The sequence below is a fragment of the Echiichthys vipera genome, assembly GCF_963691815.1.
Source record: "Echiichthys vipera genome assembly, chromosome: 5".
Classification (NCBI taxonomy): domain Eukaryota; kingdom Metazoa; phylum Chordata; class Actinopteri; order Perciformes; family Trachinidae; genus Echiichthys; species Echiichthys vipera.
In genome coordinates, this window is record NC_139830.1 from 9,855,851 (window position 1) to 9,880,502 (window position 24,652).

A 24,652-nucleotide genomic window follows, 5' to 3' on the forward strand; every position below is an offset into this window, starting at 1 on the left:
AATGCAATAGTATAATAGAGGATTCAATACAAAATATGACAAATAGTTTAAATCCAAAGACTACTAAACAAATGTGCCATCCTAAATAAACCTAGAAACAAAAACTGACAACTTATTTAAGGGGAATTTATTGGGCCGTCCTATGGCACAGTGTATATCAACATGTATGACACATAAGGTTCTCCACTTTTTTTTATGGGAACACCGTCAGCTGACTCACCTCAAGCTTGAGGTGTAATAAGACAACAGATGTCAATAAGCACATTTAAAAAAAAAGGTTTGAAAATAACATTTACAATAAATGGTCATTGTGTGTATAATTCTTCAAATAAATGATAAAATAAAGTCAATGATGCCGTAAAAACATGAGTACCAGTTTGGTGCTGCTCTATGTTCCTAAAACCGTAAAGGTTCAAATGACTGAAAACTATAAACAAAGTTATCTTGTTAAGGGTTGTGCCCAAATAATAGCATCAATGTGGCTCTTTATTTTATCCCATTGTCCTACTGAGTGTTCTCAAACAGGTCATCACCGTTAACAGGAAACAACTTTTGGATGACTTGTTTAAGCAAAAGGTGGGCAGCAGTCACCAAAGCAGACTTGCTGTGGGGCCCCAGAGTACACATGGTTCATATGAACAGCTAATGATGCAAAAGTCACCAAATGTTACTGTATAGAGAACAACAAACATTTAACATAAGCTGTAACAAAACAAAATATATCCCCAATGAAAAAACAATTGCATTTAAATTAAAGAGTTTTCCATTCACAGTTGGTTTCTTCTGAGTTGCCGGGGTGACACGAGCGCTCTGCAAGTGCGATTTACGTTTTCTTCAAAAAAGTGCTTTGTCCATAAACAAGTGACTGGCTATGTTACATAAAATTTACAACTTTTACAGAACGTATATGAAATCAATCATAACAATACAAAAAAGAAAATGTACAAACATGATTGTAATTTCCTTGACTTGCTGAAGTCTTGCAGATAGGACACGTTGCATGACAGTATTTGACATTCTTCATTATAAGCTCATCCTTTGAGTACACTCGACTGTTTTTTCGGTAGCAAGAAAATATATATAGAGATATATATATTTTATATAAAATATAACGTAAAAAAAGCAGCATATTCTTTAATCTAACTTAGAGCAAATACCATCAATGTGGGGACTTTGGTTAACAAAACGTATTGCTTAGGCATTTGGATGTACAGCATATGCAGTTTTTTTTTTTACAGCAAATTTAGATTGAGTCAGCCTAAAAGGTTATGGGAGCCATACATTTGCTTACTGTGCATGGGCCACAGCACCACCATTACAGGTTGAACTGCATATGTACCATAAGCTGCCAGCTGGATACTCCAAATTTATTCAAAGTGATAAACATGATCTGTGTTGCATTCACAGCCATGAGTGTCCTCTATTCCACAGAGGATCTATGCACACTGTAATTTAATTCCCATCTTTAACAACAGTATTATATTTTTTGCTGCACAAAGGTTTCAAGCTTTATGATAATCCGCGCGGTACATTCCATCACTCTCATTGCTACTTCAGATGTGAATCTGTCATTGGGAATCTGTGGAAATGGCAGGAGATCAGGATAGCGAGTTCTCAGGCTGTCCACACCATATCCTTCCAGGATCTGAACATCATTTGAAAGCCCTGTTAACTGGGAATTGTACTCCTCTACTTTTTGAGCCAGAGCAGTTGGTTTCACATCTTTATCTGACTTTCCTCTGACTGCATAGTCGGCAGCTATCAGTGCAAGCTTTGTGGCTAGATAGCATTTGAAACAAACCCACTCATTGGCATTTTTATGGAGATCATTCCGAGCAGCAGAGTAGTTTGCTCTTGCTTGCCTGAGCCATCTGCGGGCTTCCACAGGGTTTCCAACAGTCTTGAAAGTAGGGGGCACAAAGAAACGGTGAGAATGTGACGAACCTGCATGACTTGTATGTTCCCTGAACTGATGCCTTTCTGACTTGTGACTTGTTGCTTCTTGGTTCCATGATGAATAAAACCTTTGATATGAGGACTTCTCTGATTGGAAGCGGGATGATGATGTGGAGAATGATCTCCTGGAAGCTCTGTCTGTATTTTGCTGATCAGCCAAAGTCTGTTTCTCCATCCTGTTGATCTCAGTCTGTAAGTGTTTGAAGACTTCAGTGGCAATATCCAGATTCTCTGCATTTTTGTCTGGATGCCACTTGAGATACAACCGGCGGATTATCTTCTTTCTCTCTGTCTCAGAAAGCTTCCAAGCTTGTTCAACTACTAAGGTCACTTCTTTCAGAATCTCAGGCAATGCATGAAGCTTGATCTTTTTTGGAGATTGTTTTTGAGGGGGGGGTCTGAGGTTTTCCTTTCCAGAAAAAACAGGAGGGATCACTCGTGGACTGTTTGGGCTTGTAGGAGTTGATGGGGCACTGGTTTCTCGTGCATGGGTGCTTTCATCTTGTCTTGAGAATTTGTACAAGTCGAGGGAACTGACTATTTTGTACTCACTGTAACCAATGTCAATCTGGAAGCATTTTCCTAGGAAACTTGTGTTTTCCTCCTCTTCTCTTTCTACTTCTTGAACAATGATGGCATATGTATAGGTAGGCTGGTAAGACCCGTATATGTCTCCACCCTCAGAGTCTACCAGGTAACCCACATACTCTCCTGGATAAAACACATTCATGGGATCCATAAGGAGTGTGTGATGTATCTCAGCTGGTATGGGCGTTCCAGGGAGGGGTAGCTCAAGTTTCGAAGGCTCTGTTGAGTCATACTTAACCCCAAGGTTGTCCAGCTTTTCTGTGATTCTGTAGATGTCATTACACCCCAGCATTGCAATCAGATAGGATGTGTCAGAAATCAAATTGTCTGTGGCAGACTTCAATGTCATTGCCAGGGCTAGGAGAAAATTAATGTCTTTGCTGTCTGAATGCTGGATGTAGAGGTGAATCACAGCTGTCCCATACCTCTTGAGGAAGGCAAGTGTTTCGCTGCGGCTGTGTGGGATGGGGCTACAGCCTTTCACTCTTAATGTTGTCTGGAGTTTTTCAAAACAAGACACTTTCAATCCTTCACAAAGTGCTTTGCAGAGACGTACAGCTTTTTCCTCATTCACAAGGTATGCATTGTCATTCTCATGTTTCATTATTCTGATCAGCCCTGTGATGAACTGCTCTGATGACAGCAACAACTGAAGGCGACCTTGAAGGGAACAAAGTGCTCCAAACTGGCACATTCTTGGAGAATCCTCATCAAGTTGCTCCTCAAGAATGCTACTTAACAGTCTAGGCCTTAGTTTCTGTGGAAGTAGCATGATCATCTTTGTGTGGAAGGCGTGATCTTTGCCCAGATAGCACTGGCTCATGTCCACAAGCATCTGAACTCCAACGTTACCCTGAATTCTGCTCTTGTAGTGGGGGGCATCATCAAACACCAAGCTACTGGATTTTGCTAATCTACCGTCATGACTTGGCAAATAAAATATCAAATCTCTGAGACTCTCAAGATCTTTGCGGATTTCCACTGGATCATTGTGGAGGGACTTGAACAATCCTGAAACAACCCTTTTCACAGTTCTCATTTCATTGGGGTCAAGCTGCTTGCCCTCTGAACTTCTGTAAATTCGCCACAGCACTTCAACATATTGTTTGGTTGACACAACGTCTTCTGTACCATGTAGTTTGAACAGTTGATGGAAGGTTCCAAGTTCTAGAGGCAATTTGTACAAATAGGGTTTGAAGTCAGACTCACTGTCCAAATTAATGACAACCTCTTCGGGTTTCAGCAATTTCCAGCCATCTTCAACCATGACAAAAGCCACCCCACGGAGCTGATAACGGAAATCTCTTTTATCTGCATTGAGGAACTCGTAGGTGGACCTTAAAACTTTGTTCCTTGTTTTCACTATTTCATCATCTGGATTGGATATGTTGCAGATGTTTTTGCAGTTGCTTATGACTTTCTCCAATGGTGGGTCCAAGTTGACGCCTAACATGTTCAGTACTTGGTCAAGTTGTTCCTGTCCAGTGAGAGTGTTCCCCTCCTGGTCCTTTATGCTTGATGGTGTTGCTTTCTCTGGTAGAATTGGACAAGATGTCCAAAGCAAGTGAATGATATCTGTTTGCTTAAATTTTGGATTAACCTGAGACCCACTGAAGCGAATCAGAGGAAGTGTGCCACTCATCTCTTGGTACTGCGAATGAAGCTTGATGAGTTCTTTGGGGGCTCTCTCAGGACAAAGGAATGGTATCATTGAGAGCTCTTTGAGAAAAGTACCCTGGAACAGGTCCGTCCTCTCTTTGAAAATGTGGTTCAAGAGAACATCAACAATGGTTTGCACTTTTTCTTTGGTCCAGCTCTCTGTTTGGGCTTTGATGCTGACCTCTTTTGTAAACTGAAGGACTTGCTGCAGTGACACTTCGTGCTTGAGACCAATATTTCTCAGAAAGGTTATCCATGAGGTGAGCAACAATGTTCCGTTCTTAGGTTTTGACACTTGCTCAATTTTCTTAAAGAAATCACTTGGTATGAATGATTTTGCAGGTAGCATAACTTCAAATACCTTCACTGTCTTATCATAGAAAAACTTGGTTGGCCTGAGTCGGTTTGAGTAGTCATAGATGAACAACAGTCCCTCCAACTTCTCATAGAGCTGATTCTTCATCTCGCATGATTCTTCCATTGACAAAAGTCTCTCTTTCAAGTAGACAATGTGTTCAACTTTGGCATCATAGGAAAGACTCTCAAACTTTGGCAGGAGATGTTGAAGGTAGATTTCCAAGTCATCAATCGGCACGCAGCCAAGGAAAGTGTACAGCTCTTTCAGCTGCGGATTGTCAGCAAGAAAGGCGAATGAGGCTGTTTGAGCCCATTTGTCTATGTCCACAGTGGGAATGCTTTTCGCAAGGACATAGCTTGTTCCATAGTTTGCAATGCTGATGTATTTCCCACTAACTGATTTAAAACATGGGAGGAGTTTTAGGCTCTGTGCATCCTGTTGTGTGAGGTTAGCTAGGTTGCAATTGAAATACAACAGAAGAGCCTCAGAGTCCTTGTCAATCAGGTTTGCTGCTTTAAATGCAGATGTCTGGATCATGTACTCTACAACCTTCAGAATACTTGATGGATTTTCAATGTTTGCTGTGTGTTGTGCTAGAAAAGGCACGATGGGACTCTCTTTGACACAGATTTTGTTCACTGCAAGCTGAATGCACCCTGCTTTCATTAGGGTGTGAAAGACTTTGTCATTTTGGCCATGTGGAAATATGGCTATGTTCATCAAACTCAGAGGTAAAAGCACATCATGCTCAGGGACAACTATCTTTTCTCTTGCCATGAATTTGATTCCAGGTAACAAAGCCCAGTCTTTTAGAATGTCAATCACTGTGTCGAAACTGGGTTTGATGTCTACCTGATCCTCCTTTACAGCAATGTTCTCACTGACAAAGTTCCACACATTCTTTAGCCAAGATTCACTTGCAAATGTGTCTCTCCACTTAACAGGGATCCTTGTCCGATACTCTCTTGGAAGAACAGACCCCAGTAGGTCAGCAAAGCAGCTGATGTCAAAGATCTTTGCAGCTCCTGCCTTCAAAAGGATGTTGCTGTACCTGATGTACAGTGTATTCATGAACATGTCTTTCCTTGATGAGATTAGCTCATGGTGTGTTGTCAGGAACTTTGGTCTCTTGGAATCAAACACCTGAAGCATGGTGTCCATTGTTATCACCAGAGGCAAACCCTCAATTGTGACTTCACTCACTTCTATATCTTTGAAGCAGTAGTCCACTAGAAGCTTCAAGTTATGAATTAGCTTGTAGTTTGACTGTTGGAGGCGGCAGGGAAGTTTTCCAACATGGCAAGATGTGTCTGGTGAGGAGAAGGTGTGAAGAAAGTTGCGGACATCCTCTGGTGTCACATAACTGACTTGTATCCCTGCATCTTCCAAACAGAAGTAGAGATTTGCTGTCTCATCGCAGCTGTGAATGAGGTTGAAACCAATATCCAGCAGCAAGGTTTTCAGCCTGTACACATTTTCAGCCACAGACTTCCTTGAGGTGATGTTGTACTCTGTGTTTTTCAAGTGTTGAAGTTCATCTTGAAGCAAATTATCAAAAAAGGCTCTGCCTTTGTTTGCAGTGGATGTATTCACCCATGAAATGTAAATGACAGAGTGCATGTCAGAGTTGTCCATGTGCCCTGCTCTGACTACAGGTAGCAGACGTTTCATGTCAGCATGGATACAGTTGTACACCGCTTTAACCAGGCAGTACCAATCTGGCTGTATATCAATTCTGTTGACTGGGAAGAAGAAAAGATATTTCCGCAATGTATCTTTAACAACATGAAGCGGTGTCCCTTGTATTACGGTCATGGTGGGATCAGGACCTGGGAAGTATCGACGCTTAAGCTGAATCAGCAGTTCCACACAGGCAGGGGCTATCAGTGATGTCATCAAATTGTTATTCCAATCACTCCTCACTCCCACTCCATTGTCATCTCTCCATAGGTTTCTTCTAGCAGAGTCTAGGGCAAAATGACCATTGACATGGAAAGGTAAGCCAGTCTCCAATGAAAGGGGCAGAAAGCAGAAGGCTCTGTGGGGTTTTTTGTAGTTGTGGCTCACACAAGCAGCTACCCCTCCGCGTGGAAATAGAGTTATGTCTTCATTTTTATGAGCTGAGATCACACTTTTTGAGACATTTTCAATGTTGGGGAAGCCAGAGCGGTTGCAGATCATCCATGTGGTCAAATTCCCATCATTGTCCTCTATGTCCATTGTGTAGGTAATCTGTTGGACCGGAATAGCAGTCAGCTGCTTCTTTTTGGTCACACTATCAATGACAGAAGCATGAAACTGTTTACGTTTTAGCCGATCACCATCTGTGATTTTGGCTGTCACAGAATAGAGCACTTTTAGTTCTCCAGATGCATTATCAATTTCACAGATTGATATTTTTTCCATGTGGTTGAGGAACATCAGAAGCTCGGCACCATCAGTTTTCAGCTTATCTAGAAGGTTTTGCACCATTCTGTCTGATGCAGGGACAGAACTGATCTCTGATGTCTTTGCCATCTCCTTAGAGCGTATGGGGAATCTGAACATTGTGCTGCGTTCTAACTTAAAATTGACTCCCAAGTAAAGACTTAGAACATCTGAAAACTGAGATCTGAAGTCAGAGTCCAAGTCTCTAAACATTCTTCCAGGACTTGTGGATGTAGCCCCAGGTGCATACTGTGCATGTGGATCAAAGATGCACAGAATATCATTGTTTGAGATGAAGGATGGGCAGTCAGTGATGTGATAGACAGAGTTGAATCCTATGCCGTACTGACCGGTTTTGCCTGGGTTGGCTTCTTTTGTTCCTCTTCCAAGGTTCTGTATTCCTCTGACATCATCCTCTGTGAAAGGCTGGTTGTTATATACACAGAGGGCAGGACCTTGCATTGGGATCCATTTATCATCAAATATTCTGTCAGTGGGGTGTATCCTTGGATCGAAAACAAAGTAAATTTCAGTAGCTTTGGCATCATCTGCATTTTGAAGCAGCTCTTTTAGCATTTCTTTTTCTGATGGATAAGCATTAAGAATGCTTTTAATTCTGCTTGTGAGTTTTTCTTTCTGTCCAAACTCACTCCCAAGTGGAGTGAAGCAGATATTCGAGGCATACCTCTCCAAGGCTTTGTGACGTTTTGGGACTGCTCCTAATTTCACAGCAACCTCTCTTGGAATATCCCCATGACAGTATTTCACAGAAGAGTCTCTGACTTTAATCCAAGGGCAGTCATTGTAGCATAGTGATTTTGATGGCTGCAATGTCAGATTGGAGTCAGGTAACAGAATCTCACCATAATTCGCTTGGCAGTATTCTTGGTTCTTGTCTCGTATCAAGCTCCAAATTCCCTCACTAATGATTCTGCGACACAACTGGAAGTTCTCCTCAGTGAGTACTCTTCGCCCACATTCTTGCTTCACAGTTTCTAGAACTTTTGAGAAATCCTCAACTGTGAAGCTGTGCTGTACCCCAACATTTTCAAAGAGCTCACGACAGCTGTTTCGGTATTTGTTAGGGAGCTGATAAAGATGCGGAGCTGAATCAAAATTCAGGTGGAATGCAACTTTGGAGGGATTGACATATGTGTTCTCTACCAGGATGGAATTGAACTCTTTCAGTTCTTCAGTTATTTGTCCTTTTGCATTCTCATCTGGTAGCATTTCCTCATGAAGGAACTTGTAACAGGCATTTGTTATGTTTTCCTGGTACAAAGTGACACCATCAAAAGACTGAGACAGTTTCTTTAGTTGACTGATGACAAGTCCAACAGAGGGCTTCCTTATCAGACCAAGGCAGTCTTTCACAGCCAATGGCATTGCACCGCAACCTTTGAAAGATGGAGAGTTCTCATTCAGGATTGGCTTCATCAGACACACAGTTTCCTGATGTTCAGTTGTGAAGAGTTCTCTAGCAGAGAACATTGTTGTTGGGGAAAAGTTGTTCCCATGCCATGGCAGCGAGAAGCCTGCAGGTCTTGTCAGGAATGGAAGGAACTTGGTGTCGTGTAGCTTTTCTAAAAGCTCAGCTGCTCCTGGATCACTCATCTTTAGTTTCTCATCGATGAGACTGAGCAGTATACTGCTACGAAAGCATGCAGCTGTGTGATCATTTTCATTAAGATCAATAACAGATCGGGCACGTTCAATCAGGTCTTCCCATGACAGATCATCTTTGACCATGCCTAACTGCACTAGCTTCACTAAACACACAGGGTTTAGGTAGTCTTTAGAAGTCCCTTCAGGAAATCTTCCATCATCAGTGTTGTATAGTTTAGCAACTCTTCCCTCTGGGTGAATGAGTCTGGAAGGTAAAACCAATTCCTTATTGGGGCCAGAGCAGGGGATACAAGGAGTAACCCTAAGGATTGATGCAAAATCTTCAAGTTTCTCATTCAAGACATAATGCATCAGGGGATCTCGGAGCTCTTTGTCGATTTCCCTGATGTGAGGGAAAAAGACATCTGAAAAGAACTGTTTCTCTGTCAGGGTGTTTTCCATTAACTTTCCTTTACATCCAGCATCATCAAATCCCTCCTTCACCCAGTCAGGCAGCTCAACAGCACAGAGGTCTTCTGAGCCACTCTTCTTGAGATATTTCAAGAATATCTTGAAAGCAGCATTACCAATGTCTGGTCTACAGAGTAAGGCATCATCAAGGAATCGGACATATTTGATTGACACCCAGGTTTTGCTGTCTGAGAAAACCTTTGAATGCTCACTGTCATCTCCTTTGGCTATTTCTTGGTAGACACCTTGGCTGACCAGTATGAAGTCATCATGAACATGACTTGGATCTGGCCATGCTGCATAATAACTGTAGTTGAGCAGTTCTCCACTTTCAGCCATTGAACGTAGCATTGTGAGTGCTGCTAAATAGGCCTGGACAATGACATGTCTCATGAACACAGAATTCCACTGCCCTTTGGTGTCTGTCTTCCAGATCTCTTTGCGGTTGGAAGTCACAGCAAAGCAGCCGTTAATGTGGACTGGTAGGCCTGTTTTAATTCGGAGAGGCAAGTAACAAAACACCTCTCCGATAGGTGTTGTATTTGACTTTACTGTCCATTTGCGATCCTCTTCTTCTGAGAGCAGAACAGACACTCCTCCACAAGGCACTAGTCCAAGCCTTTTTCCACTATCACTGAGAGAAAACTTGAGTGCCTCAGTTACATCCATGCATGAGCAAATGAGCCAGTTGGTGACCTCGACTGCCTTTGGGGGCATTTCATCTGTGAGTCTTCTTGTCTGAACACCTTTAGCAGCCATCTCAAAGTACTGGTTAGGATCTTCCTCTGATCCTCGGAACAGTGGCGAATGGAGATCGACAATGCGCTTGAACACGTTATGGAACTCCTCCACCAAAACGCGTATGATGCAGCCTGACTTGGGAACATCAGCAGGTACCCTGTTGGTGCTTGCTACTTTCTTCATAACCTTTGCTGCTGATTTTAGGATACTTAGAGGTCCATATGAGGATTTGGATGACCACACACTTTTGTTGATTGTGACAACATCTTGTGCTCCTGCTGGATTTGTTTCTTCATATTTCAGGTATTTCAAGACCATACTTCCAACATGCTGAGTGAACAGAATGAATCTATGGCCACATATGCTGAACTCGTCAACCAGGGAATAGATGTCTGTGGTGTTGTAGTACAGACTACTGATTTCACTTACTGAGGCTTCCTGCTCTGTTCTGAACGGGAGTCTGAACAGTGTACCATTGTACTTGTATGGGGAGTCCTGAGCTAGAGGAAGCTGGCAATTGAAGACATTAATGAAAGGTTTGAACTGGTTGGGGAATTTCCTCAGCCTTTTCTGTTGTTTGCTCCAGTTGATTTTGATCCCTGGATTAGACCTGTCTCTGATGTGCTTGCTGATGTGATTGATGTTTGGATCAAACATTATCATGAACTCTCTGCTCATTATGATTGGGATATCAGTGATGTGATAAACTGAGTTGAAGCCCAAGCCAAACTTGCCAACTTTGTCCGCTTCACATCTCTTCACTGATCCACCTAGCCTTGTGATGTTCAGAAAGTCAGTGTCTGAGAACACAGAGCTGTTAAAAGACCACAAGGAGGGTCCGTGGCAAACAATCATGCCAGGATCAAGGAGATTCTCTCGAATGTCAGTGTTTTTTCTCATGTCAATGAGGAAACTGCACTCTGTTGCACTTGCATCATCAGCATTTTGGAGGAGCTCTTTAAAAATGTCTGCTACCGATGGATATTCCTCCAAGATGTTCTTTATTCTCACTGTTAGAGGTTCTCGTTGGCCTGATTGTTCAAAGCCAAGGTTCTCGGGGTTTATCAACCTTGTGCTCAAACATGGTACCTTCAGCCACTCTGCAGTTTTCATGGGGATGTCATCATGGACTAATATAATAGGCTCTGACGCATCTTCAAGTAAGTCATTCAAGTCATCAACCTTGATGTCACAGTAGGTGCATTCATGAATGGGCTTCATTGCTAACTTGCTTGGGTCCTTATAACAAAGAATCGGCACATACATGTTAGTATCTACAGGTATCTGATTGTTGTACAGCCATCTCAGGATGTTGACTAAAAGTAGGATATCATGTTTGCTTTCCTCCTCGGTAATCTGTCCTTCACATCTTTGTCGGATAGTGCTGATAACTTCAAACACATGATTAGACACAACCTCTTCAACTGAACCACAAAACTTGAAAAGCTTGTGAAACTTTCGAATTGTCTTTGGCAAGGAGTACAGGTAAGGCTGCAAGTCTAGATCAGGGAGAGGCTTAAGGACCGTCTGGCCAGGTGATGAGAATGTCTTCCCTGTCCACACCCAATCAAAAGGCAATGATTTCATTGCTTCTCTAGCATCCTCAAGATGAGCCTGCATGAAACCGTATATCTCAAACAAGATCTGCTGGAATTGATACCAATCCTCTGTCGTGAATGCTTGAGATTTATGCCAGTCATTCACTGCTTTCAGGTGCTGCAATACTTGATCCACTTGTGGCTCTATAGTAAGTTTCAGTGCCTTCTTCATACCTGCAGATGTGTGTTCAACCAGTGCCACTGAAGATCCCACAAGCACTGCATGGGATATGTCACACATCTCTGACAGAGAGCATATATTTAGACTATCTCCAACCCAAGCGAGGGATTTGGGGTAAGTTGGAGGTCTTTCTTTGCAGACGGGTACCCATTTCAGTTTTAGCAATGATGTCTGAGCATCAGCTGATTTTACCAGTTTAGTTTGTCTGTTAAGTATTTGCAGGAGTGTTTTTGCCTTTTTGATTATGAAGTCCCACTCAGGCTCCTTGCTGCTTTGTAACTCTTCTATCTTTTTTGCCACTTTAAGTACATCTTTTTCACTAAGTTGTACTTCGTTTCTTAGTCCAAGTTGTCTGAGTGAATGAAGAATATCAGGGGAAGACATGAACGTACTTGTGGGAAACCTGGTTTTCTCTTCCATGTAGAAAATATTCTGTAGGATTTCCAGTTCAGGATCAAAAAGATCTGAGGCTTTGACTGATTTTCCACATGGCAACTGGATAAATTTTAGAGCAGAAAGCCATCCAATCACAGAGGAGTTTTCGTTTTTCAGAAATGCCAGATGTTTAAGTGCCCAAAGCATAATGTGGGTTATCTCATCTGTTGTGTAGAACCCCCTCTCAATATCCTGGATAATCATCTTCAAACATTCTGTTGTTTTCACTTGTTCTACATTCAGCATCTTGATGAGGCGGATTGATTCCTCGTCACAGCAACCCACAAGATTTACGGATAATTTCACATCTGGTGGATACTTGGCTCTATGATGTAAAGCTCTAGCTCCTCTCAGTGATGTAAATGCTGAGATACCTTCAGAGCAGGTCCCCACTTTCTCAAATATGGAAAGCTCAAGCAGAGTATGCTTTTCCCTCTCTGTAATGTCAGACAGTCCTGCAAGAAAGTTTCTGAGTGCAATCTTCTCTTTGACTGAGAAAGAAGAGACTTGGCTAGATAATCGTTGTGTTGGCAATCTATCCATAATTTGCAGAAGCATACCAGGAGAGGAAGAATGGATGTAATTCTTCAGCAGAGGGTGCTGCAAACATGAATCCAGCTTTTTTATTACTACTCCTCCAAACTTTTCCATGATTTCAAGAAGGTTTTCAGAAAGCGGCGTCTCTTCCTCATCCACAAGAATTATGGGCGATGGAGTTTTGAGACGTAGAATCTGAACCCTGTCCATGCTTTCCTCAAGTGGCACAAGTGGGATCAAAGGCATGTCTTCAAAGGTACTTAGGTCATCAGCAAAATGTATGTAGAGATGCTTCCAAATCATCTTTAACCAGGGCACTGTCGGATGTTTCAACTCTCTATTTCCAGGTTGCCATTGGACAATGAAGTCTCTAGTTGGCCAAGCTGTTGAGAGGATCTCCTTGATGAGTCGAGATGATCGTTCAGGGTTCAGCATTTGCAGCTGAGTGCAAGGTCTTCCTGTTCAAATAACAAGCAAAAACGAAATTAGCCTCAGTTATTATTGTAGAAGTAAATGTTAACTTTTAAAGTTGATGAAGTTAGTTTTGTTGTTGTAAATGCACGATGCAGCAGTAAGGTGATAAAAGCTCAGCTGTCAAAATTGCCATAACTACCCTCTAAATAAATTTCTAGATAAATTAGAGCTACAGTGCTTATTATAAAAAACATGAATTTTGTCCAAAAATATTAATAATTAGTATATTCATACTCAACATGTAAGACTTTTTTTTAGTTATATTGCATTATGTATTGCTGATGTAAGCACAATTGCACAAACCATGTTCTGTACACACAGACACACACACACACAGTTTAATTTACATAGTAAAATCCTGTCAATCTTAAACCCATTCTTATCATTTCAGTGTAGGACAAACTATTTCTCAAAGACGAAGAAGAAGTGCACCACCATCCCCACTACTGAAAACTGTGAAGTAAGTTGGAATGATGATGGGTAAATGTGTTTAGGACAGGATTTTTCAGAAACATGTGTTGATGTTTATTTTAATTCTCCTATTTGTGAGTTTTCTGACTGCATTTACCATGGTGCTCATTTCAGTCATGCGTTAGTTTAGGTTAATAGTAAAAAGGTTTATTATTTAACACAGTTTGAAATACCTACCTGAGCACCCCCAAATATATTGTTGCACTGCAATTCAAGTGACACATTTTAGAGTTCTTGGATTCATTGTTTCTCTGTCAGTATTTGTGTATTTAAAAAACTTAAAAAAAAAAAAAAGAAAGCAACATTCTGACTTGTAATAATCTGTAAAACACAGGTGTAGCTAATAATATCATGATGGCTTTTAGCATCAACATATAATGATTGCTTTAGCTTGTCTCAACCTAATGCACAGTTAAGAAAAATTGTTGCTGCGGAGAGTGATTGAGAGAGTGAGACACAAGTGGAGAAGGGGAGATCATAGAGTAGGATGTCAGGGGGTCTGAGTAACTTCAAAGTGGTACTCTAACATCATCAACAGGGGTAGGGCCAGAGTGGACAGCTGAGTAAATATTTCTGTAGACATGGTAAATAACTGTACAAAAATGGAGTGGCAATACTACAGTTCTTAATAAAATTCAACATTAAAATAAACAAATAAGGTTCCATTCACATTGCTCTATTTAAATGTTAAATATTCTGTCTTTCATTTTGGGTTTAAAAGCCAAATCTGTTTCACAGTCAGCACTTTCTCTCTGCCTAGCTTACAGCCTTCTTGTCATAATCATGGTTGAGTATGACAGCAAGTGCAGCCAGGAGCTGATCTCGTGGGTCGAGTGGAATGTGAAGCACAAAAACAACCCTTCCACGATTCAGCTCGCTCACTCTCTTTCCCTTTCTGTCCCTCACTCCTAAATTATCTATCAATTGTTACTTTAATGCCCTGCCCTGCCCAGCTGGAGAAAGGTGACCCAGCGTTTCTACAACATGGCTGAACCCACATAACCCACAAAGTCATCCCAGGGACATTTTATATTTTACTTTAAATCATCACACAGTGCTGCCCACAGAATCTGTAAATAGTCATAGATTTACTGTCAGGTACAATTAAGATTACAAATTAATCGGTCGAAAATACTTTACAGTATTAAAGTCTCCTGGTCACTTTTTGGGACCAAGGTTATTTATGTGTGTATTTATTTATGTAGAAGAGGTTACATGAAAATAAAATATGTTACATTACCTCTGCTTTTGGCTGCTTTCTTCAAACTGTCCATTACTGAAGGTTTAATGCTTTCCAATATGAACCGACCCTCAAGTCCTGGATACAGAGCCCTAAGAACAAAACAAAAGGAAAAGAAGGTGAAAAATGTTAAATGAACTCAATTATATGTTTACATATGTGTTTGAATGTTGCATAACTTCCATATACAATGCTTTAAGCTGTCATCAATCTAGTAATTTAACTCCAAATAAACCAATAAAATAAAATAACAATCCAATATAGCTGGGCAGAATTAATATATCTGGATGTTTAAAAGATAACCAATTCATCTAAATACTGAAAATACCAATAAAAAGACTAAAGCCAAATTCACTGTATGTGCATGTAATGATGTGATTTTGATTTGTACGATTATTGTCTGAAAGCCACTGGCTTTATGACGTAATTAGTAACAATGTCTTTAATACTCCTGGACAGATTTGCATCTGCTTTTCAGATGTAGAAATGTTGCACCTCAAAACTGGTCTTTGCAAATTGCACAATGATCCACACTTCTAGCTGCTCATATGTAAATTCACTAATAAACCATTGACTCTGACTTAAATGGCAACTGATCCTCCAAGCTGGTGCACCTGTTGAAATCTAGCCTAAACTATAAAATATTTAATTATACCGAACTGTTCATAAAAAACTGTTCAGTTGATTTCAGGTTAAAAAAAAAACTATTTTGTATTGGGTCCACATATTAAAATCATGTTAGAAGTCAGAGGGATTAAGGAGAACCTAAAGAATTTAAGTAATTTATACAAGAATTGCAAACATCTGATTGTGAAAAGACACTTTCACTTCATCTCTACCTGGGGTATTCTTCAGATGCAATATAAATGGAATCCTTTTCACTGACAGAAGATGAAAATGTGGTAAAGGTATCATCTTGAAGTGCCAAGAGCTCCAGTCCTATGAGGTCACTGTAATTGGCGTCACTAAGCACATACTCCAGCAGCAGCAGCTTCTCCTGTGACGGACCTTTGTGTTTGTACATCCTGATCACCTGCCGCAACAAAGATGGAGTCACTTTCTTTACTTCAGTGGACTCAGTCATGTAGGCAGCCAAAACCAAGTCCACAGCAGCGGGCACCTTTGCCACCTGCGTTCCTGAGTTTTGGAGGTAGTTGATCACAGTCTCTGAAATGTCGTCATCTGTGTCCAGCTCTGACAGTACAGCCTGGTCCACCCGGATCCAGCTCTCACTGAGGGAATAAATGACCTGCTGCTGCAGCAAGTCATGAAACAGCGGCTGGAGGATGGGTTTCCAGCGGGACTTGACCTGCTTAGGATCTGGCCAGGCCCCATAGGTCCCTGTAGGGGTCAATGGAAAGTCTTGGTCCTTTTTTGTCTGTACCCTTGTGATAGCCTCAGCGACGAGTGTGAAGTAAGCCCTAGGGATGACAGTGATTATAAGCAGCTCATTCCACAAGGCCGCTGGATCCCTCCACTGGTCCACTTCTCGCCATTTGATACTCCTACGGTTGTCAGTGAGACCGAAGAAGCCACTGACATGGACTGGAAGCCCTGTCTCACTCTCCTCCCCCGGGGGGAGAGGAAGGAAGCAAAAAGCTCGTCCTGAGAAGCCAGATGTGGCACCTTTGTCTTCTTTATTGATCAGAGTAAGAGGCAAAGCAATGCCAATAGTAGGTATGAACTTTAAATCATCTGCCAGAGAATCCAACTCAGCACACATTCCTCTGCCCCCAACTCCATTACAAACCAGCCACGTCATCCTCTGAGTCTCTTTAGCCGTTTCATCCTGAGTCTCTATGTTGACCTGGTACGTGACGCATGTGATGCTAGAACTAGAAACCCCATTGCTATAGCTGTCTATAGCCTGACCCAGTGTCTTCAGTGCATTGGGTCTTTCTAACTTATCATCAGTGTTCTCTGTTGCTGTGACCTGAAACAGCATGCGCTCTGTACCATCAGACTCCCGCACATGCAAGGAGATCTTCTGAACACTCTTGAGGAAGAGGAGCACTGTGTCTGCATCCGCTTTGAAAGACTCAAAGAGCTCCAGAACCTTTTCTTTGTTGTAAATGTTGCCACTGAGCTGAGAGGGTTTCAGGCGGAGCGGGAAGCGGAACAATGTTCCAGGAAAGCTGCCATCCTTCACGGTTTTCTCAGAGATCCCAAACATCCCAATGTAGGGAGTAAACTGGTCACTCAGTTCTGTGATCTCCTTAATGTCCGTCTTCAGGTTCCAACACTGCCCAGACTCATGCACTCCAAACAGGGTCTGATGAGGGTCCAACATGGCAATCTGGTCTCCACTGAATATACTGGGAGCATCTAAACAGTAAGAAGAAATATACAAAAATATAAATAAAATATAAAATATGCAACGATTATCTGTGTCATTTCTAGTCATTTCTAGTTGTTTTTCAATCAAAAGTGCAAAACGTTCCCTGTTCTAGCTTGTCCAATCTTTTACATCATTGGTTTTGTACTGAGACAAGATGTCACCTTAGATTCTTGTGATGGCCAGTTTTTTTAATATTTTGTTTTTATAAACAACAATGAATCGAAAAAATAATCACCAGATTAATTGATAATGAAAACGACATTGCTCCAAATCATTGTCTGCTTTTAAATATCTTACAGTAGTTATATGCCAGGATTAAGTGTTGCACAGCTTGGACCATCTGCCTAAAACTGTCTTTTATATTATCTAAAGAATTTCTAGACATATTGTTCTCTAATATAAATTCAAATGAGTAATTTGCACATGCATGCACATGCATTTAATACAGAGCCTTTCTAGTCTTCGGACCACTCAAAGCACTCTACACTTCATGCCACATTTACCCATTCACACACACATTCATACACTGATGCCAGAGGCTGCCATGCAAGGAGCCAATCTGCTCATCAGGATCTAATCTAACCATTCACACACCAATGGCACAGCCTTCAGAAACAATTTGGGGTTCGGTATCTTGCCCAAGGATTAGTGGACGACCCACTCTACCTCCTGCGCCACAGCTGCTCCCAATGCATCTCAACAGTAATTTTGCCCAACTGCTATAGCAAAAAAATGTATAGGCAAACATTATACAGAAGTGGTGGTGCCGAGGCCCCTTCCCAGCTTTCTACCCCCCTACTTCCAGCTCAGATCAGACCCATTTTCAAACTCTGCCTTCATTTTGATCTCAACTACACACCTGTAATGCTTTGTGACTGTATCTTGCATGGTTGCAACACTATTGACAAAATGGGACAACTGTCTGTCTGTCTTTGATCAAATCTGGCCACAGATAGACAAACAGATTTAAACACCTAGACAAATACTCAAAACAACCTCTTACAAGATGAAAACAATACCAGCATCGTCTCTGTTGTGGCTGGGTAGTTAGCATTTCAGGACAGCTCTTACCTGTAATATGGTACACAGAATTGAAGCCGATCCCAAATCGTCCAACTTTCAAAGGATCCTCTCTCTTTCTGCTCCTCGCAATTTCCTGAATCCCATTCCAGTCTTCCACAGTGAACACAGCATCATTGTAAACATACAATGCCGAACCTGCAATACAGTGAGATAAACCCAGGTCAGCATGAGCAAGTTAAGATGAACTAAAAACACAGTAAAGGTATAGTGAAAAATATATTATGTTAATGATCTGTGTAACAAATGTATTTGTTTTCCTTGTTTACAGGGAGTTCAGAGCAGAGGATCAGCTACAGTGCACCTGCTTTAAGACAATTAAGCAGGACGGATCTCTTGCCAACACAAGGCTAACCTTACTAACCTTGATGCTGAGCCATGTCAGGTGACCACAGTGACTCCACTCCATACTCCGTCTCATCGTACATGAACTTGACCTCTGTGGCTCCAGCATCCTCTGCATTTTGAATCAGCTCCTGGAAGATAAAACACAACAAACATACATTTATGAAAGCAGGGCCTTTATTGTGGTTTTAAGAAATGTGATGTACATGATGACATCAGCTTATTGGGTGGATGCTTTTATCCAAAAAGCATTACACTAAAATGAGCACATTATTAGAGTGCATGGCCCCAGTGAAACCTTACCCCTTTACCCTGGCAATGTTACCATATATGGTAATATAGCTTATGCCAGCAAGTAAAGCCAAAATAAAAATATGCCTTTTTGCCCAAAGCAATTTTTCCCAAAGCAAAATTTCAGTCAAAAGCAACTCCAGTTTGAAATTGCTTCGGGGATAACGCTGGCTTGGACAAATGAGAACATTCACAGGCCCTTTGTTTGTGTACAAGCTCGACATAGTTCCACTCTCCAAATCCCATGACTATGTCCTTTTCCTGGGGTAAACCTCGAGTATAGTCTGTTAACACAACAACTAAAAAAGAGGCAATTGTACTAAGAAAAACGATCCTGTTTGTTTTATGCTTGAGGGAATTGTATGAGGCCAACATCTACAACAAAATATGCTGAAATGTTTTTTAATGTCTGTGAAAAACTTACTTTCAGAATCTGTCCACCTTCAGGGTACCTCCTCAGAATATCTTTCAGAAATTCAACCAGCGGCGGTGTGGTCTGTCCAAACCTCCCTGTAGAAGCCAAACTGAGTAAACCTTACTGTTGTAAGAATGTGTTATTTTTTGCAGAGATGTGGTGGTTTTAGTCCTACCTCCCCCTTTAAGGCCTCTTCCCTCCAGTGTGACGGATACTTCTGGGCATCCAGCAGGCACCAAGGTCCCGATCTGCACACTGTCATCCAGCTAGGACGGTAGGATGCAGAGACGATGCATAATTTAAAATACATCAAAAATGTGTTTTATCAAGGAAAACTTTGGATAATCGGGTCTGTTATAGATAGAAAATGTAACAATAAATCAGGTATTGACTCAAAAAACACGTTCTTCAATTAGTCAAAGAAATTGCTTTAGGAAAATCCTCCTCAGAAAAATGTTATTGTATATCATAAGATATAATGAATGATAAACACATTACTTCTGTCATAAACTCTATTTTATTACTCAATGCAATCATGAAAGAGTTTGAAAGTCAACTGGAACTGACAGACTTATAGTTGTCCTGCCATCAAAATGAATGCATCATCAGTCTCTCAACTTGGCAACAGTTAAATCTTTTGCGCTGCATTATTGCACATTAGTGTGATAGACAATCTTTTCCTGGTGCATCTGTCAAAATCGATGCAGTAGAAAGCCAGAGCTGGAACCAGGCCTAATACTGCTGCTCCTGCCGTTTGAGGCTTTCCAAGGTGACACTGTAGCCCACTGCACTCAGCAGTCTTTGCACATCAACATGCAATCTGGCAAACAGACCTCTGAATAGGCAAATCTCTCAGTCATCGTCCTCATCATGGTCACTGCACCGTTCAATAGTCATGTGTAATATTCAGGATGAAGGATTTTAAGTCTTTAATGCCATATTATTATTTAATCTGGGAAAGAAAGAGCTTACAAGCTATAGTCACGGCTCGTATACCGTTTCCAGGGTCAAATTCAAGCACTTTCAAGATCCATTTTCAAGGTCTTCCAGCACCTTACAGCTGTGGAACATTCAAATGTTTCTACGAATCCATACATATTGAAAATGATTATTTAACTTTGTTTCAAATCACGTTAAAGGGGCAGTATTACGCTAAAAACAACTAAAATTGTGTCCCGTAATACCAGAAGGATAAGAAATGAAATGAAAGTCTATTCTGTAGATATTTGCTGTGAAAGAAAGGTGGATACAATTTCAAAGCATTTTAAGCATGTTATCCAAAATTCAGGCACCTTTCAAACCTTGAAAACACATCATTAAAATTCAAGCATTTTCAGGGATTTCAAGCATCTGTACGAACCCTGTATAGTATACGAGCTGTATTCTTGTTTAAAAGAAGAGACATGTATATTCGTAGAGACACAGAACATATTAAGACTTATCAGCCATATAATTTAATATAAATTATAAATATAAATTATCTTATGTCTTGTGCAATCAACAATTATCTAGAGAACAGAGTGTTTTGGTTGTACATTTTCTTCCTAACAAAGTTCTATATATGTATACTAGTGTAATGTATGGTCCTGTTTTACCTCATTTGGCTATTGAAATTGAATGATTTATTACATTTGAGATCGCCCAGCCAGGCATTTACATTGAAGAACGTTTTTGAAACTCACAGAGAACAAGCTAAACTGGCCTCTCTATTTCTCCTAAAAGGCATATGACTCCTCGGCTAAGTACGGTGTCTGGCACAGTGCCTCCTCCATCAGACTGCTGCACATTTTAATTGTATCAGGCAGAACAGGAAGGCAACTTGAAATCTAAAGTTACATCTGGAGGGAGCAATGGAAATATTTTTCATATTTCTTTATTCTGGGAAACAGTTCACATTATATATAATACCCTGAGCCAGAAAATATTCCTTTTATTTAAACTCTTATGACCTGATAGGACCTGACCTTGTGTTGTGTGTGGTATTAGTTTGTAGGTGTGGCTTGCAGCTAATTTCTGCATATGACATCGGGGGGCCGCAGAGAACTGACCAGCACCTGGTGCTTTCCATCAGCTGAACCCCAAGACAGGGGATCAGCTCCAGTTATGTGAGGCTATACACTGACACTACAGTACCACACAAGAGCCACACAGAACATGCATTTGCCACAAAGGTAACTAATTAATCAAATGAACACTACTGAGACATAATCACAATAATACTTTTATAGTAAGCAGATGTAAGCCCTTCACTTATCAAAATGAAATAAATGCAATTTCAGGGTAGAAGTAATACTTTCTCTGTTGATAATAAATCTGGAGATGTATATTAGCTTTTGTCTGAATTATTTAGTTTCATATGCTGAGAAAGCAGCAATCAAACTATTGCATTTTGTTCAATACACAGACAATGAGGTGCCTCGTCATGTTGCCCACAGTATGAGTCAGATCATTTGACTGCAGTCATCTGAGCTGATACTGTGTTCAGCACCACTGCATTACTCTTTAGGAATCCATCACAAGCCCGCAGTAAAGATAAGATAAGATTGATAGATACAGTATGACCATCACCTCATTCAAATCAGTCATAAGATTCATAACAAAAACAAATACGATTCAATGAATTGTTCACAGTGACAACAAAATAAACATGAGAGGGAAACTTGGCTCACAGCATCTAAACAATGAAGGGCACTTTTGATGGTTTAGGTCAGCATCGTGTCATTTGTCTGCAGTTATCGCAGAGGGTCATTAAAACAGTTTTCTGCTGCTGGCAGTTATCAACCATCAGAGAAAGAAAATGTGACAAAACCACAGAATAACAAGCAAACAAAATCGCAAAGAAGAATAAAAGTAATGTGACGTGCACAATACTCAAGCCGAACATGGGCTAAATTATAAACCTGTGTAATGAGTACTACTCTAGTTTTAACAATTCAACAATGTAAAACATTTACTCAACACTGATTGGGATAGGATCCCCACTTAGCTAACTACTTAATAGTGGATAATTTCAGAGTCTAGGTTCGTGTGTTTTGTTAATGGTTAGGACAAAAGGCAACGCTACTTTACAATATTTTTCTTTGATCTTCCATCATGCAGAGTAGTTTGTGACTGACATTAGATTAGCAAAGCATTTCAGACCAGCACATAATGAAACAATGAACAAGCAACCCACAAATGAAAGCATTACGAATATCAGTCCCTCACACACACACACAATGGACAGACATATTTCCTAATTAACAGTAGGCGATTTGAGGCGGCTAAGATCCCCCTTTTTGGAAAATGACCAGAATCCTGACCCTCGTTAACCTGCCACCCCCCTCTCCCTCTCCTAGCAGCAGAGAGAGTGCAGGGGCAGAAGGTTTATTCTGTAGACTATGTTAGTCTAGTCTGCCTGACTTATTGGTCCTTTATCTGACTAAGGTTTGTGCAAGTTAGAATCTATGGCCTCAGACCGCGGCTCTGAAATATCAGTAGCTTAACGGTATTGATAAATCCATGGCACACTTTGAAATAGAAGACAGATTTATAATCACGACTTTTCCTCTGCACCTCGCCCTTATTACAGTTTCATCTTGGGTCTGACACAAGAGTTGATAATGGGGCGATTCACGGTCCATTCCCCCTGTTCAATATTTACAAGTAATGATCTATTATTTCACTAGATAATCTAGGAAAATGGCTAATTACACATTTTGGTATGTGTGAGTAGTAATATATTTAGTCTTTACTGTTATAGGAAAACAAAACATACCACTCTGCCATTGTGAGTCAGCTGTTGCTCTTTGACAGGCAGGTTTGTCTCCTCGTAGAGTAACTGTTTGACATCTTCAACGGATGTGAAGGGTGAGACCTGGTAGGACCTCAGGCCAATGTACTCATGACGAACTGTCACCCGTGGCAACCTAAAAATGGAGACACAAATGCTGTTTTAAGTTTGGAGAAAAGAATGATAAAATTGTGCGGCATGTGGATCGAGCTCTGGAATTTATAACAAAATCGTTATGAGAAAGTCATTATAAGCCACCTGAACACTTTCTATTCTAAATTGTTGCCTTCATTTGATAGCGACAGTAGAGACACAGACAAGAAACAAAAGGAGAAAGAAGGGTCTGAAATACAACAGGGGATGTTGAAGTTATATTTTTCTTAACCACTATCTACCAGGACGCCCTATGATTGAACACATTTGTTTGAAAAATCACACATTAAGTAGCCTATGAAGTTCAAGATTCAATGTTTCAAGAAGCTTTATTCATCCCGAGGGAAATTATTGTGCAACAGTTTCAATACAAAGGTGGGAAAGGATCAGAGTTAAAACCTTTTTTCAAAATTTATATATAAGACTTGAATAAAACCCTTGATTATTATTATATTATTATTATTGGTCAGGCAAGACAACATAGTCACTGCAGTTTAATAGCAGCGAAAGGGAGGTCAAAGATCAAATTTGATCTATAGGACGTGGGAGTCTTGTTTAAAGTCATTATTGATCAAGGTTTAGGTTAGCCAGAAACATGAGAATGGAAACCTCTCCAGGTCCATCTGTTAATGGTCCATTAGTGTCATTTAAACATTAGGCCAGGGGTGGGGAACCCTGCTCCTGGAGGGCCACTATCCTTCACGTTTTAGGTTTCTCCCTGCTCTGACACACCTGAGTCTAACGATTGTTAAACCCCTGACGAGCTTCAGCTGCTTGATAACGAGCAGAGCATCAGAATCAGGTGTGTTGGAGCAGAGAGAAACCTAAAACATGCAGGACAGTGGCCCTCCAAGAGCAGGGTTCCCCACCCCTGCTTTAGGCTCTAGATTTTTGTATTTTGTGAACATTACTTTGTAAACCTTCACATACAGCCTGCTGATTTAAAGTGCTGCAGGGTGAAGTTAAACCTTTAAAATGTTGATTGAAACCCTTCTGAAGAGTGTTGTGGTGCCTGTTTCCCATTGGTAGTCAACCCCATGACCATTACTTAGGGTACCGTACCACCCACTCTAAAATGGACTGCTATTTAAGGGAACAACTCGGGTGTTTTACTTATGTAAGGGCAAACGTATAGCCTCGGTTAACTTGTCAACAGGTTAACTGCAATAAAGCAAAATATTCTTGCTTATTCAGCAGCAACAGGGCACTGGACCAATGCAGTCATGTCCACTGGTGGTGGTGCTGCAGGAGTGGGTGTGGCAGCCAGAACAGGAGCCATAGCTAGCCAATACTAAACAATACTGGACCAGTAGGTGCCTTATTATGAAGCTACTGCACATACAGACTGACACAATACAGTAATGAGCCGGGAAATGATCGTATTTCCTATTATATATGTGTGAGTTCAGTTGTAAATAATGTTAAGGGTGTATCAGTTGCTAAACATTCAGCATGATAGCAATGTTTTATAATATTTTACATTTATAAACTCACCACGGGTCTGGGCAGTTGGCCAT

At 40.9% G+C, this 24,652-nt stretch overlaps 1 protein-coding gene across 2 annotated transcripts; it reads right to left on the minus strand.

Moving 5' to 3' along the window:
• Positions 1-711: 711 nt before the first annotated feature.
• Positions 712-24,652, minus strand: sacs (sacsin molecular chaperone; the record flags this gene model as incomplete). 2 transcript variants are annotated; one of them, XM_083913447.1, is made up of 10 exons in its annotated part: positions 712-13,014; positions 13,679-13,705; positions 14,742-14,833; positions 15,581-17,066; positions 18,151-18,297; positions 18,524-18,635; positions 19,220-19,305; positions 19,386-19,476; positions 22,968-23,118; positions 24,630-24,652. In XM_083913447.1, the coding sequence occupies 10 exons, from the start codon at positions 24,650-24,652 to the stop codon at positions 1,478-1,480; spliced, it is 13,752 nt and encodes a 4,583-aa protein (XP_083769573.1). In that variant the 3' UTR covers positions 712-1,477. The 2 variants fall into 2 exon arrangements, with proteins under 2 accessions (XP_083769573.1, XP_083769572.1); XM_083913446.1 differs by lacking the exon at positions 13,679-13,705.